Source organism: Rhinoraja longicauda, chromosome 14 (genome assembly GCF_053455715.1).
Source record: "Rhinoraja longicauda isolate Sanriku21f chromosome 14, sRhiLon1.1, whole genome shotgun sequence".
NCBI classification, from domain to species: domain Eukaryota; kingdom Metazoa; phylum Chordata; class Chondrichthyes; order Rajiformes; family Arhynchobatidae; genus Rhinoraja; species Rhinoraja longicauda.
The window spans coordinates 30,070,681-30,087,932 of NC_135966.1; the positions used below are offsets into that span (position 1 = coordinate 30,070,681).

At 43.8% G+C, this 17,252-nt stretch overlaps 1 protein-coding gene across 8 annotated transcripts in view; it reads right to left on the reverse strand.

Annotated features, from left to right (window-relative positions):
- LOC144600162 (histone-lysine N-methyltransferase, H3 lysine-36 specific-like) overlaps positions 1-17,252 on the reverse strand; it is a 131,170-nt gene that overhangs the window by 69,598 nt on the left and 44,320 nt on the right. For all 8 annotated transcript variants that reach the window (XM_078411631.1, XM_078411629.1, XM_078411634.1 and 5 more), the window contains 3 exons: positions 7,457-7,607; positions 4,438-4,532; positions 1,353-2,661 (listed from right to left, as the gene is read on the reverse strand). In XM_078411631.1, the coding sequence (XP_078267757.1) occupies positions 1,353-2,661; positions 4,438-4,532; positions 7,457-7,607 (1,555 nt within the window). The remainder of the gene's footprint in view (positions 1-1,352; positions 2,662-4,437; positions 4,533-7,456; positions 7,608-17,252) is intronic.

Genomic DNA, 17,252 nt, shown 5'->3' on the forward strand with positions numbered 1-17,252 from the left:
CTGATACCATAGAAACATGACCTCTCATTCAAAGTTAATTCTTCTTTCAAAAATCTTACTCCCACATGGGCTTGATACTGCACTATTTGAAAGAGGGCCTCTTATAAAAAGGATATTAACAAAGCAGAAAAGGCAGCTCCTACAACTACGAAAAAATACTCCTCAGTTACGACAACTCAACTGCATGCTATTCAGTTTAATAAGCTTCTGGGAATCTAAAATAATTTATTGTCCAACAAATTCAGCAAAGAGATTGTTGCTTGAAATAATGTAATTTTTTTTATCCTGAGCAGGTAGTGAGAGGGCAGGTGGGTCTAGAAACAGGGCTCACAATGTCAGAATACTGGGCAAGACATTTAAAATTGGTTTGAGGATAAATTTCATTATTCAGAGGGTGGTAAATGTGTGGAATTCTATAATAGCAATGGCAGTGGAAGCTAAATCACTGAGCATATTTAAAATTAGTGGATATATTTCTAGGCACAAAAGACTTAATAATAACTGAGATCGTAAAGTGAGACTTGGATATCAGTCGCGATTAAGAAAGTTGCAGATATCGCGAAGATTGATTTTGTGGACGATAATCAGGAAAGCTTCAAACTGCAGAAAAGTGTAGGGCGGTTTGGTTGCATTGGTAAAAAATGGAGTGAAGCATGCTCTACTCGGGCATTTTACACACCAATGGGACCTTCCACTAAGGGCACAGAGAGAAAACACATGATGACGTCCACAGTTTTTGTTTGTTATCTATAATCAAGGAAACTGCCTGAAATTTGTGACACTTTTGCATGCAACATATTATAGATGCAAAATTAGTTCATTTGGTCCCAAACAAAACTCCCTCAATTCCCCAAAACAATTAGTACACATTTCAACTTTAGAAAAGTCTCACACCTCATAACCCAAGATTTCCTTTTCTTATAATCTTTTTCACACAAATTCTATTACTTCTAACTAAATTACCTTAATTCTGCATCCATTTCTTTCTTCACTACCAATTTCTTTGACATGAGCTTCACCTCAAATACTTAGAAATGATAATTTTATGGGAATGTTTTTGCTTTTGATGTTTTATATGGAATTTCAGAGGGTCAAGTATGAAACTGGTTTGTAATTATAGAATGCAGCCTTTTTTGTTGTGCGGTTGCAGGCAATTCTTATGGCAGAAGAGCATAACCTTTAATTACAGGCTCTGAAATAAACTTTACCATTCAGCAGATACTGGCCATTTTGAGGTTCATGGAGAACTTGAGGGCTTCATAGGGTAGCGTTTAATTCAAGGTACATTTGAAAAGTTCCAAATTAGTATCTCTCTAAAACTTGTTTATGATATTGTGAAAAACAATTTTTACCAGGTGACGTGGTCTGTCGTGTTGTTTCCGCTTTAGCCCTATGTGGAGGTACAGGATAAAGTTGACGCTTATGCAGACTTCTTCTACGATACCACCGCTTTTGAAGAGTGCTGTTCTTTTTACACCTCCGTGAATCTGCTTGCTTTGGAGCAGGAGGGAGAATAGATTGTTCTTCTGCCTCTAAGGACTGGTGACATTCTGTGGCTGAAATAGACAAACCCTCCTTCACAGACGAAGTATGGAATTGTGTATTTGCTGGCAAAAACTGGGATTGATATTCTGCAATCTTGGAAGGGGACTGATCTGCTGTCGATGCAGACAGACACAGTGCTTCTGTATGAGTGCACTGGTATTGCTCTCCTGCTGTCATGGACTGGAATAGATCATCAACAGGAATGGACTGTGATTGTTCCCTTTGACAAACGGACTCCATACATCCACCTTCTGACGTGATCTTGGATTTTCCTAATTCAATTGTCGACTGGGATTCTTGTATCATGGGCAGGCTCGGGGCACCTTCCCTGTGGGGCGACACTGGAGCACCCTCCCCGCGAGGCGACGCAAGAGCACTCTCCCCGTGGGGCAATGTAGGGACACTCTCCCTGATGTGTGGTGTCAGGTTATCCTCCTCACAGGGCGAGGCCAGTGCACCCTCCCCACAGGGCGACGTAGGAACACTCTCCCTGCTGGGCGACGTCGGAAGACCGTCCCCGCAGGGCGAGGATCGTGCACCCTCCCCTCGGGGCAACGCGAGGGCACCATTCCCACAGGGCGACACAGGAGCACCCTCCCCACAGGGCGATGACTGGGCAACCTCCCCACATGGAGAGGACTGGGCAACCTCCCCACATGGAGAGGACTGGGCAACCTCCCCACATGGAGAGGACTGGGTACCCTCACCACCTAGAGAGGATTGGGTACCATCCCGGCAGGGCGAGGACTGGACACCCTCTGCATAGGGCGAGACCTGGGCGACTTCTCCGCAAAGAGGGGACTGGCCATCCTCCGCACAGGGCATGACTGCACACTGTTTTGGCATAGGCTTGAATGTAGCTGGTTTTACTGTTGGTGTGGAGAGATCGAGCTGCGATGCGCCTTGATCAGCCAATGGTATGGCCAAGGATTGGCAGAGACTAGATTTTGACAAGGCTGAATCATTTTCAAGTTTAGGCAGGGTTTTCTCCTTTGCAGATGTCTGTGGGCAAGTCAGATGTTTTTTGTATCGTCGCTTCTTTGATTCATTCTTGCAGCTTTTAAAATCTTCTATTTGTGTTTGACAAATTGTTTTTTCTAAACAGTTTGATGTGCCCTAAGAAACAAAATAATGATTGTCGTTTAAATGTTTAAATTACATAAAATTACACAAAACATCCACACAGAAAATGTAGTGCAATTGCAAACGTCACATTAGATTTATGCCTGTTGTACAAAAGCTGACCCATTATTCTAACAATCTCAAAAGATAAACTAATTTGCAATGAAGTAACTTCTTCAATGCAGTAAAACTCCCTTTTGCTTCATAAGAACATTATTAACAAAACTCTGACACTGAGCCATCCATTGACTGCTGGTCGGCATAGGGGTGGAGGAAAGGCGTTCTTCAGAGGAGGGTTACAGGCAGAGGCAACAGGGGAGAGGAAGCATCGGCAGTCGGGGAACAGGAGGCAGAGGCTTAATGTAGGGGGTTGTTTTAATAATAATAATAATAATACATTTCATTTGTATAGCGCTTTTCTGGAAACTCAAAGACGCTTTACTGAGTAAGTAAAACATAAAAATAAATAAATAAACGAACAAAAAAAGGAAGGATAAGGAGAAGCGACAGTCAGTGGTTGAAGGCAGTGTTGAACAGGTGAGTCTTGAGTGATGTTTTGAATGTGGTGAGTGAGGAGGAGTCTGATGGTTTGAGGTAGTGAGTTCCAGAGGGTGGGAGCAGCGATGGAGAAAGCCCTGTCCGCCCAGGATCTGAGTTTGGTCCAGATGGAGGGGGACAGGAGGTTAGCAGCAGCAGAGCGGAGGGTGCGGGTGGGAGTATGTCTGTGGAGGAGGTCAGTCAGGTAGGATGGGGCCAGGTTATGGAGGGCTTTGTAGGTCATGAGTTGGATTTTGTACTGGATTCTTTGGGGGATGGGGAGCCAGTGGAGCTTGTAAAGGACGGGGGTGATGTGGTCACGGGTCGGGGAGTGGGTGAGTAGACGGGCAGCGGAGTTCTGGAGGTATTGGAGTTTATTGATGATTTTTGAGGGTAGTCCAGACGGGAGGTGATGAAGGCGTGGATGAGGGTTCCTGCAGCTGTGGAGGAGAGAGATGGACGGAGACGGGCGATGTTTTTGAGGTGGAAGAAGGCTGTCTTGGTGATGTGTTTAGTGTGTTTGTCGAAGGAGAGGGTTTGATCAAAGATGATGCCAAGATTCCGGATGAGGGGAGGTGGATACTGAGAAACCGTCAAGTTGAGGGTGAAGTTGTGGGTGGATTTGGTGGCCATTTTTGGTCCAATGATGATGATTTTGGATTTGTCACAGTTTAGTTTGAAGAAATTGATTTGAAGCCAAGATTTTATTTCAGTGATGCAGTTTTCACGGAAGAGAGAGAATGACATGTTGTTTATTTTAATCAGCAAGTAATTACTGATGGGGTCATACATACTGATGACAGGGATCCTTATTTCTGTCTCCGGATAGCAGGCAAAACAGTTTTTCACTATATCTTGGTACATGTGACGATATACATATTTGATTTGCAAATTAACATGTTTTCATGAATATATATCCACCTTAAGAACTATGAATCAAAACTGCAGATGCTGGAAATTTGAAATAGAACCAAAACTTGCAGAAAACATTCAGCAGGTCAATCAGCAACTACAGAAAGAGAAATACAGTTAACAACCTCAACCTGAAATGTCAATCAGTTTATCTTTCCAGAGATGCTGCTTTATCTGCTGAGTGCAGATGGTGTTTTTCTTTCCACAGATGCAGACAATATTTTCTGATTTTATTAACTACTCTGATACTTGCCCCCAACATCTCTTTTAATCTGCCCTCGATACCAAAAGAAATCCCAGTAGTCAAAGATTAAAACATACCTGTTGAAACGGAGGTTTCTTTTTTGAAATAAACAATTGTTCATAATCTTCTGTTGATTCCAGGAGTTTTTTACTGGGTTTCCTTTGCCGTTTACCTTTAAATGAAAATGAAAGTCATATAAAAAAATATGGACACAATAAAATGGTACCAAATTCCCAAATATTGGGGTATATGGTTCAGAATTTTATTTTCTGTAACTAAAAAAACCCAATTTAAGCCAGAAATAGCTGATTGACTCACATCCATATCCCCCAATTCAACTGTTAGTCCTGTATATCCCAAATATAATGGGCACAGGAGTCATCATTGCCATCAAGATCAATGGTCACACACTATTTTCATGTTGAGTAGCCAAAAGCCCTTTCCTTTGCAAAACTGGTCAGGGTTTACACATTCTGCCAATATGCCAAACCACTGCATTTTTTAAACAATGGGAGACAGGATTATAACATCACACGTGTGTAATCTACCCTCTATAAAACTTTGTCAAGTGAAATGTGGGCAAATCCATGCACTAACACTGCCCTCTATTTGAGGAAATCCTGCAATGTCTTCATAACATCATAAATATAGGCGTCTTCTCTCCAGAGATGCTGCTGCCTGTCGTGCTGAGTTATCCCAGCTTTTTGTGTCTATCTTCGGTTTAAACCAGCGTCTGCAGTTCCTTCCTAGACAAGTTTTATGGCTGGTGTCAACTGTTACCGAAATCTGAAATTACCTAGGGACTAGGAGAATTACAGTCTTCACTTCTGTAGGCAGAGCACTTCAGTTGTGTTCATTTTCTGGATGTATATTTTGCAACAGATTATACATCACTCTCGCAAACTTAGACTCTAGATGTACAGCTCTTGGGAAAAGGGAGGATTACCACATGATTCCACTCTTAAAGGATAAGATATCCTGACCAGATCTCTTCTTCCCCATCTCTTTCAATGCCACTCAGGGCCTTGCTTTTCCTCTTTATCCTTCTGTTTCTGTTGCCTGCTCAGTGGGATCCCGACAAATTTTTAAAATATCAAAATAATAAAAAGTAGCTTATTGACAGCATTTATTAAAAGCCATACCAGTCCTCAATACCGTTTAAAAAGGTCACCTAAAATTCAGTTGTAACAATCTGCAAGCATTGTATCCCTTTAAATGGGCCAGATGGGGAGCGAATGAGTAGGGAGCATGGAATTCCTCCTGCTTTTCCGACATAGTTCCAGTGAGAATGTTGTGTGATGCCAGAATTAACTGCCCTGAAACACTGCATCCTATCTGTGAACTTTGGGCATGCATAAACTGATTCATTTGGCAAGTAACCAAATTGTGCTATAATGTTACACTTGCAATTCATGGTTGAAACACTGAAGCAACACAGATACATGGCAATGAAAACCCCAAACCAATTTCTGAAGCAGAACACCGTAAAGCTCTGATAATCCTTTCTTCCATTGTTCGAAAATCGTAGTGGTTTGGCATCTGGCTCACCTCATTATGTTTTTTACCCTCCCTTCAAACAAAGGTCAGCTCCATTCCCCTTGTTCTTTGTAAATTCACCAGGGTCCCATTTCCATAAGCTAATGTTATAGTCCCTATCCCCCAACCTACTACATTGTGGCCCTTGCACTTTTTAAAATATTTGCACTTTCTCTGTAACTGTAATGTAAAAATGCTGTAGCACGATATTTTGCACTCTAGTACTTTTCTCTTTGCATTACCTGTTGTACTTGCATATGACTTGATTATGCTCATGTACAGTATAATTTGACAAGAAAACATGTAAAATAAAGATTTTCACTGTCCCTTGATACACGTGACAATACTAAATCAATACCGGGCTGCCTTTAAACTTGCTGTGGCATGTTCCCACACTACTTTTAAACTTGCTGGAGCAGTTTCAGATTCTTCACACAGATGAAGATATCTTCACCTAGTTAGAAAATTTCTCACACTAAATTCTAGCACAGCAGGTTTCTTATGACATGCAAGATTCTACACTCCAGTGTTATTTACTTAATTTTGTAACCAATTTGTTATCACAATTCCTGAAATAATCGTTATCTCAGAAATCAATTTTATTCTGATTAGCGATTTCCCTCAACAAGCAACTTGGCTTGAATGGAACAAGCAAATCAAACTTATTTCTAATCTTCTTGCTTCATAGATTGTAAGTTCAGAACACTTGGACAATGCTAGAATTATGTATAGTAAATTCTGTTATAATGTGCTTCCATGAACAGGAGTTGGATACTAGGCAATGGATTAATTAGAGAGCACTATTTGTTTTACCTGGGTCAGAGAGGTTATAATGCGGTTTCAGTTGGGAACTAGAGAGCTACTTAAAAGTTACTTTGGAAATTGACAAGCAGGAAATAAAAAATCTAAGGGAGAGATAATGTTTCCATGTAGCTTCCCTGCAGTAATCAGACACCATTGCCTTTTAAGAACAGCCTTTCATTTTCACCACAAACGGTCATTGAAACTAACAAGCAATCACTACTAATAACAGTCATAGTTATACAGCGTGGAAATAGCCCCTTCGGCCTAACTTTCCCACGCCGACCAACATGCCCCATCTACACTTAGTGCCACCTGCCCGCATTTGGCCCATATCCCTCTAAACCGATACCATCTGTGTATCTTTCTATATATTTTTTAAGCGTCATGATATGTGCAATATCAAATATTGTCTGTTAAACAAAGTCGCATACAATCTGAAAATAAAATAAATAAAATAAAACAAAATAATACATGACAAAAATAAACTTATTGCTATGATAAAGACCTTTGAAAATCTGGTGGGGGAGGGGGGGGGGGGGACGCTGTTATTGAGTCTGAAACTCTCTAGCCCCAATGACCATCTTCCCCGTTGACACAAATGATTTTATAATACAATTTTTTCTAAGCTAGCCTTCTTAAGAACATAACCATCACCTTACAGCAGAACTACCTGTATTAAAACAAGATAAATTTCCACCACATTTTCATAAAGTTGAACATTTTGATGCTGACTGCAAGATTTGGACCACTTTTTACCTAATGGATAGATGTGTTTCAGTTTTGTAATACTGGACTGTGCCTGTTCCATTCTTTTCCACAGTTTAGGTTCAGTTTTCTCTTCATCATCGTGGGTGAGTACCAGCTCATCCATTTGTTGGATACAATGGTCTGCATCCTGTGTTCGTATCTGTGAATAAAGAGAAAAAAGAGAATATAGAAAAAAGGAACTGCAGGTGCCATTTTTTACAGGCAGATGCTAAGTGTTAGAGTAACTCAGTGGGTCTGGCAGCATCTCTGGAGAACGTGGTGACGTTTCAGATCTGGTGCTCTCTTCAGACTGATTGAGGAAGGGGGCAGGGGGGTGGAGGTGGAGAGCTGGGAGAGGAGAGGCTGGGAGAGAGGAGAGGCAGGGCGAAGCATGGAAAGTAATAGGCGGACACAGGCAAAGGAGGTGGGGGGGGGGGGGGGGCTGATTGGCAAATGGTTGGAACAAAGGCCAGAGATTAAAGCAGAAATTGTGAGACAGAAAGAGTGAAGAATTCCAAATTGTGAAGCCAGGGTAAGCAATGTAGGAGATGGGGAAGGGGAGAAATAAGTGCGACTCCAGGTGGGGCACAGGGGAAGGATTGTTAGAGGTTACGTAAAATTAGAGAATTCAATGTTCATACCATTGAGGTTGTAAGCTACCCAAGCAGAATATGAGGTGTGGTTCCTCCAAGATTGGCCTAACTCTGGCAATAAGGCGGCCCATGACAAAAAAGTCAGTATAGGAATGGGAAGATGAGTTAAAAGGGCTAGCGACCGGGAGATCCAGTAGACCTTGGCAGACCGAGCACAAGTGTTCAATGCAAGTCTACGGTTGGTTTCGCTAATGTACAGGAGGTTAGATCAGGAACACTGGATGCAATGGATAAGGTTAGCAAAGGTGCATGTGAACTTCTGTCTCACCTGGAAGGACTGCTGGCATACCTGGATGGAGGCGAGGGAGGAAGTATAACGACAGGTGCTGCATCTCCTTCGGTTGCAGGGGAAAGTACATGGGAAGGGGTGGTTTGGGTTGGAACGGATGAATTAACTGCGGAGGGAGCGGGGAAGGCAGAAAAGGGTGGGAAAGATGTGATGGGCAGTGGGATCACGTTGAATGTGGTGGAAATGTCGGAGAATTATATGTTGGAAATGGTGGGTAGTGGGGTGCAGGTTAAGGACCAGGGAAACTCAATCCTTGTTCCATTTGAGGGGAGGGAGAGCGAAAGCAGTACTATGGGACATGGGCCGGGACAGAAGCCTCGCCGGCGCCCCGGGGAGACTCGAGCTGGCGGCCTGGGACCCATACAAGGGGCCTGAGGAGCAGCAGCAGCAGCAGCTGGCGGACAGCGCCCTCCGCCCGTGGGATTGCGGACCACCGCCCAGAGATATCCGCCCCGGTCTGGACCGTCCCCCCAAGCCGCAGGACTACCCCAGCCCCCACGATGTCTCCACTGTCTTGTGTGCATGCCACAAGTACCGTCGGCAAGACGTTGGTTCCAGCGGCTTAGGGCTTGTCTACCTAGCATGTGAAGCCTGGGTTTGGCGGATTGCGCGGAGGAAACCACCAGAAAGTTCAACGGGCAGAAAGACGATCCCAGCAAAGCGTCGTTGAGCGCAAACAGGGCAGTGAGATACGTAGGACACTTCTGACCATCCACTGCACTTTGACCTGTCCCCAGCCGTCTCGACTATGTCTTGAACTCGATAGGCCAGGACGAGAGAGTGAGGCCGACGATCTGCGCACCTCCCCCTCACTTAAATCCAAGTCAAGGGCAAGTCATGACTTCAACCTCGGCCAGCATACCGCGGCCGGCGGGGATCCCAATCAGCGGTCGAAATAATAAGATTGAAAGTGAAGTCATGGTCATCTTCGAACCCGAAGGACAAACAACAACAACATGGGACATAGTGGAGATCCAGGTGAAGGATCCATCTATGACATCGGGGAAAATCCAATTGACTAAACATAGAAAATAGGTGCAGGAGTAGGCCATTCGGGCCTTGGAGCCAGCATCGACATTCAATATGAACAAGGTTGATCATCCAAAATCAGTACCCTGTTCCTGGTTTTTCCCCGTATCCCTTGATTCCATTAGCTCTATGAGCTAAATCTAACCCTCTCTTGAAAACATCCAGTGAATTGGCCTCCACTGCCTTCTGTGGCAGAGAATTCCACAGATTCACAACTCTCTGGGTGAAAAAGAGGACATCTTGGATGGAGAGCCTCATCTTGAGAGCAAATGCAGTGGAAATGGAGAAATTGAGAGTTAGCATCAATTAGAATTAGAGTTAGAAATGGAGAGTCTAGGACCAGAGGTCATAGCCTCAGAATTAAAGGACGTTCCTTTAGGAAGATGAGGAGGAATTTCTTTAGCAGAGGGTGGTGAATCCGTGGAATTCATTGCCATAGAAGGCTGTGGAGGCCAAGTCAATGGATATTTTTAAAGCAGATTGTTGATTAGTGCGGGTGTCAGGGGTTATGGGGGGGAAGGCTGGAGAATGGAGTTACAAGGGAAAGATATCAGCCATGATTGCATGGTGGAGTAGACTTGATGGGGGGAATGGCCTAATTCTGATCCTATCACTTATGAACTTTGCAAAAGTCAGGGTGGGGGGAAGTGTAGTGCAGATAACTGTGGTAGTCAGTTGGTTTGTAGTAGACGTCAGTCGATTTTCTGTCCCCTGTGATGAAGACAGAGAGACCAAGAATAGGGAGCGAGGTGTCAAGAGATCGTCCAGATGAATTTGAGGGCAGGGTGGAAGTTTGTGGTGCAGTTTATGAAATTAACAAGTTCTGCAGGGGTGCAGGAGGTAATCCCGATGAAGTTGCCGATGTAGCGAGAGAGTTGGGGGATGATGCCAGTGTATACCTGAAACAAGGACTATTCAACGTAACTGACAAAAAGGCAGGTATAGCTGGGGTGCATGAGAGTGCCCATGGCTACACCTTTATCTAGCAGAATGTGAGAGGAATAAAGAGAGAAGTTGTTGATGGCGAGGCCAAGTTCCGCCAGGTGAAGGAGAGTGTTAGTAGACATAAATTCATTGGGTCTCTCTTTGAGGAAGAACCGAAGTACTTGAGACCTTCCTGGTATGGTATGGACGTGAACACTGGCACCATCCCCAACTCTTTCTCCGACGTTTGACATCTACATTTACAAAATCAGCCATGGTTGTCAAATTAAACCATCTCATTCTTGGAGCAGATTGGGATTGGCAACACAACTCCAGAATCTATATTGCTTCAGTGCAATTGTGCACTAAAGATCACGTTGCCAAATCAGCAAAGTTATTGATTTTGGTTCTGCAACATGGCAATTTCCGATGTTTCTTGCTAAAGCACAGAAATTTAATAGTGAATCTAAATCATACATCTTTAAAATGTTTTTTCCATATTAAAAATCTCTGATTTATAGCACAGGCAAAACTTAGTAGAACGGATTAGAGTTTAGTAGAAGGATTACGAAACAGTCAGTTAATTCATGTGGATAGAATGCTTTTCTGGTTTTAGATGAGAGAAGAATGCTATTGTTAAAATAACCACCTCCATTTGGTCTATCACATATTTTACTTCTACAAACCAGTGAATAAGCTATCATTCAAGAAAAAGGAAAAATTATTTTGTGGGATCATCTTAATACAATAGTGAGGAAAAATGTGCTAAAATAATTCAGTAGCTATAATCAAGCTTCAGAAGTCTAAAAAAAACTGGTCTATCCAGATCTATGAAAGGAAAAGGTGCAACTGTTAGATCAGAAATGAAATAATTTGTGACAGCATGTGACAATCGGATCCCACTGAACCAGCATCAAAACAGAAACTGTAGGATACAGAGGAAAGATAAAGAGGAAAGGCAAGTGGGAACTGTTTTAAGGACTCAATAACCAAGGCCATTATATAACTCAGGAAATCAGAGATGCATTTAATAAAGTTAATATAATGGCCAAGAAGACTTTAGTGAGACTGAAAGTTTATAAATCCACAAGACTGGATAAGAAGTTGGTGGAGGCATTGGATGTCACCTTGAAAATTGTAGATTCCAGTTATGATACATTGGAAGATAGCAAATGCAATCTCAATATTAAATACAGGATGGAGAGAAGTCAGAGTCACATAGCACAGGAACAGGCCCTTCGGCCCAACTTGCTCATAGCGATCAAGATGCCCCATCACGATAGTCCCATCTTCCCATGTTTGGCCCATATCCCTCCAAACCTTTCTTATCCGTGTACCTGTCCAAATGTATTTAATATTTTGTTATAGTACCTGCCTCAAATATCTTATACATCTCTAAAAGATCACCCCGTAGCCTCCTGCGCTCGAAGGCATAAAGACCTAGCCTGCCCAATCTCTCACTGTAACTCAGGCCTCCAAGTCCTGGCAACATCCTCCTAAATCTTTTCTGCACTATTTCCCGCTTAAGAACATCCTTCCTATAGCAGGGTGACCAAACCTGAACACAATACTCAAGTGGCCACACCAATACCTTGTACAACTGTAACATAACATTCCAACTTCTTCCCCACTCTATCTACCCGTGACACTATTTTCAGGGATCTATGTACCTGCATTCCGAGATCTCTCTGCTCTACAACACTCTCCAGGGCTCTGCCGTTCACTGAGAAAATCCTGCCCTGGTTTGACTTCCTAAAACGCAACACCTCACACTTATCGGCATCAACCATTCCTCCGCCCATTTGCCCAGCTGATCAAGATCCTGCTACAATGTTTGATAGCAATCTTCGCTATCTACAATACCACCCACTTTTATGTCATCTGCAAACTTATTAACCATACCTTGTACATTCTCATCCAAATTGTTGATATTAACCAAAAAACAGCAATGGGTCCAGCGCTGATTCCGGAGGCACCCCACTAGTCACAGGCTTCTAATCCAAAAACAACATGGCACCATCACCCTCTGCTTCCTTTCTAGTAGCTTATTCTCTTTCCAGTTGGCTAGCTCTCCCTGGATCCCATGCAATCTAACTTTCCAGAGCAGTCTACTATCTGGAACCTTATCAAACACCTTGCTGAAGTCCATACAGACAACGTCAGCAGCTTTCCCCTCGTCAACCTTTTAGGTTACTTCTTTAAAAAACTCAGATTCATAAGACATGATCTCCCACATACAAAACCATGGTGACTATCCCTAATCAACCCCTGCATATCTTTTAATCCTCAGAATCCTCTTCAGTAGCATGCCTACCAGATGTTTGGCTCACTGGTCTATAGTTCCCAGACTTTTCTTTGAAACCCTTGTTAACTAAAGGCACAACATCAGTCACTCTCCAGTCTTCTGGTACCTCACCCATGTCTAATGATGGTGCATATATCTTAGCCAGGGCTCCTGCAATTTCTTCTCTAGCTTCTCAGAGCCCTTGGATGTATCTGATCAGACGTAGATTTATCTACCTTTGACATTTTAGGATATACTGCTCCTTGACCATGATACAACGTCCTCAAGACAGATCCTTTAACTGTCCCAAGTTCTCCAGTCTTCGTATCCTTCTCCATGGTAAAAAGAGGAAAAATACTAACTGAGGCCCTCGCTCATCTCCAACAACTCCATATACAGAGGTGGCCACTTTGGTTACTGAGAGGCCCTACTCACTCACTCTCTTTACCCTCTTACCCTTAATGTACATACAATTTCTTGGATCTTCCTTAATATTATCAGCCAGAGCTAAATTCTGCTCCCTTTTTGCCCTCCTGATTTCCTTCCTAAGTATGCTCCTCAGTTCCTGAAACTCCTCCAAAGATGCACTTGATCCCAGCTGCCTGTACCTGTTCCATGCCTCCTATTTCCTTACCAGAGCTTCAATTTCCCAATGGTACAGGTGGAAATTAGAAATTTGACCCATTCATGATGAACGGAACAGCAGTTTCTGCAGATGAATTGTCAGTGCGAGGACAGTCGAGGAAAGACAAATTAAGATTTACAAACTACTCCTTCCATATTTTCTTCCTGCATTCCCAAACACAGAAAATTACATCAGCTCCATGTTAGCCTGACAGGACACTTTCTATTGTGCTACTCTGGGGTATGGTAGTGAGATAATTGTTTGATAATTTCCTTTAAATAGAAAAGAGTTGAGGGATGAGGATGGTTCAATAGACAATAGGTGCAGGAGGAGGCCATTCGGCCCTTCGAGCCAGCACCACCATTCAATGTGATCATGGCTGATCATTCTCAATCAGTACCCCGTTCCTGCCTTCTCCCCATACCCCCTGACTCCGCTATCCTTAAGAGCTCTATCTACCTCTCTCTTGAATGCATTCAGAGAATTGGCCTCCACTGCCTTCTAAGGCAGAGAATTGCACAGATTTACAACTCTCTGACTGAAAAAGTTTTTCCTCATCTCCGTTCTAAATGGCTTACAATTTAAATTCTAACTGTGGCCCCTGGTTCTGGACTCCCCCAACATTGGGAACATGTTTCCTGCCTCTAACGTGTCCAACCCCTTAATAATCTTACGTTTCGATAAGATCCCCTCTCATCCTTCTAAATTCCAGTGTATACAAGCCTAGTCGCTCCAGTCTTTCAACATTAGACAGTCCCGCCATTCCGGGAATTAACCTAGTAAACCTACGCTGCACGCCCTCAATAGCAAGAATATCCTTCCTCAAATTTGGAGACCAAAACTGCACACAGTACTCCAGGTGCGGTCTCACTAGGGCCCTGTACAACTGCTAAAGGACCTCTTTGCTCCTGTACTCAATTCCTCTTGTTATGAAGGCCAACATTCCATTGGCTTTCTTCACTGCCTGCTGTACCTGCATGCTACCGTTCAGTGACTGATCCACTAGGACACCCAGATCTCGTTGTACGTCCCCTTTTCCTAACTTAACACCATTCAGATAATAATCTGCCTTCCTATTCTTACCACCAAAGTGGACAACCTCACACTTATCCACATTAAACTGCATCTGCCATGCATCTGCCCACTCACACAACCTGTCCAAGTCACCCTGCAATCTCATAGCATTTTCCTCACAGTTCACACTACCACCCAGCTTTGTATCATCTGCAAATTTGCTAATGGTACTTTTAATCCTTTCATCCAAGTCATTAACGTATATTGTAAATAGCTGCGGTCCCAGCACCGAGCCTTGCGGTACCCCACTAGTCACTGCCTGCCATTCTGAAATGGACCCATTTATCCCCACTCTTTGCTTTCTGTCTGTCAACCAATTTTCTATCCATATCAGTACCCTACCTCCAATACCATGTGCTCTAATTTTGGCCACTAATCTCCTATGTGGGACCTTGTCGAAGGCTTTCTGAAAGTAGAGGTACACCACATCCACCGGCTCTCCCCTGTCAATATTCCTAGTTACATCCTCAAAAAATTCCAGAAGATTAGTCAAGCGTGATTTCCCCTTCGTAAATCCATGCTGACTCGGAACGATCCTGTTACTGCTATCCAAATGCTCTGCAATTTTGTCTTTTATAATTGACTCCAGCATCTTCCCACCACTGATGTCAGACTAACTGGTTTATAATTTCCTGTTTTCTCTCTCCCTCCCTTCTTAAAAAGTGGGATAACATTAGCTACCCTCCAATCCACAGGAACTGATCCTGAATCTATAGAATATTGGTGATCATTTTCCAATGCGTCCACAATTTCTAGAGTCACCTCCTTAAGTACCCTGGGATGCAGACCATCAGGCCCTGGGGATTTATCAGCCTTTAGTCCCATCAGTCTACCCAACGCCATTTCCTGCCTAATGTGGATTTCCTTCAGTTCCTCCGTCTCTGGCCACTAGAACATCTGGGAGATTGTTTGTATCTTCCTTAGTGAAGACAGATCCAAAGCACTCGTCTGCCATTTCCTTGTTCCCCATAATAAATTCCCCTGCTTCTGTCTTCAAGGGACCCACATTTGCCTTGACTATTTTTTTCCTCTTCACATACCTAAAAAAGCTTTTACTATCCTCCTTTATATTATTGGCTAGCTTACCCTCGTACCTCATCTTTTCTCCCCGTATTGCCTTTTTAGTTATCTTCTGTTGCTCTTTAAAAGAGTCCCAATCCTCTGGCTTCCCACTCTTCTTTGCTATGTTGTACTTCTCTTTTATTTTTATGCTGTCCTTGACTTCCCTTGTCAGCCACGGGTGCCTCTTACTCCCCTTAGAATCTTTCCTCCTCTTTAGGATAAATTGATCCTGCAACTTCTGCATTATTCCCAGGAATACCTGCCATTGCTGTTCCACCGTCTTCCCTGATAGGGCCTCCTTCCAGTCAATTCTGGCCAGCTCCTGCCTCATGCCTCTGTAATTCCCTTTGCTATACTGTAATACTGACACTTCCGATTTTCCCTTCTCCCTCTCAATTTGTAGAGTAAAACTTATCATATTGTGATCACTGCCTCCTAATGGCTCTTTTACCTCGAGTCCCCTTATCAGATCCGGTTCATTACACAACACTAAGTCCAGAATCGCCTTCTCCCTGGTAGGCTCCAGTACAAGCTGTTCTCAGAATCCATCTTGGAGGCACTCCACAAACTCTCCTTCCTGGGGTCTATTACCAACCTGATTTTCCCAGTCTACCTGCATGTTGAAATCTCCCATAACCACCATTGCATTACATTTGCGACATGCCAATTTTAGCGCTTGATTCAACTTGCACCCAATGTTACTGTTTGGGGGCCTGTAGATAACTCCCATTAGGGTCTTTTTACCCTTACAATTCCTCATTTCTATCCATACTGATTCTACATCTCCTGATTCTATGTCACTCCTTGCAAAGGAGTGAATATCATTCCTTACCAACAGAGCGACCCCACCCCCTCTGCCTACCTGTCTGCCTTTTCTATACGTTGTGTACCCCTGAACATTCAGTTCCAAGCCCTGGTCCTCTTGTAGCCATGTCTCTGTGATTCCCACCACATCATACTTGCCAATGTCTAACTAAGCCTCAAGCTCATCCACTTTATTTTTTATACTTCATGCATTTAAATACAACACTTTAACTTCGGTATTCACCTCCCCTCTCACACCGTTTACAATTGGCCCTGACCTTACTCTCTTATCCCATCTAGAACTTCCCTTCCCATTTATTCGAGAGTCCTTTGCAATTTCTCCTGTATTCGCTTCCCCTTTAACTCCATCTTCATATTCCCAATTTGTCAACCCTCCCCCCCACTACATAGTTTAAAGCCACACATGTAGCACTAGCAAACCTGCCTGACAGAGTGTTGGTCCCCCTGCTGTTAAGGTGCAACCCGTCCCTTTTGTACAAGTCACCCCTACCCCAGAAGAGATCCCAGTGGTCTAGAAATCTAAATCCCTGCTCCCTGCACCAGCCCCTCAGCCATACATTCATATCCCCGATCTCTCTATTCCTGCCCTCACCAGCACGAGGTACAGGTAACAGTCCAGAGATAACCAACCTCGACGTCCTACTTCTCAGTCTTCTTCCTAACTCTCTAAACTCACGTTGCAGTATCTCCTTCCTCTTCCTCCCGACGTCGTTCGTGCCCACGTGCACAACTACTCGCCTTTTCTCGCAAGGATGTTCTGAAGACGGTCCGTGATGTCTTGAACCCTGGCACCAGGGAGGCAACAGACCATCCTCAAGTCCCGCCTGCCGCCACAGAATCTACTGTCCGTACCTCGGACAATGGAGTCCCCCACTACTATGGCTCTTCCCGACTTCGGTCTTCCCGGTCGAGTCTCCTTGCCTGGATTACAGCCACCGACCTGCCCGGACTGGAAGCGTCTTCTGCCCCGACAGCTCCCAAGAGGGTGTACCCGTTGGTAATAGGCACAGCCACCGGGGTCTCCTGGAGTCCACGTGCAC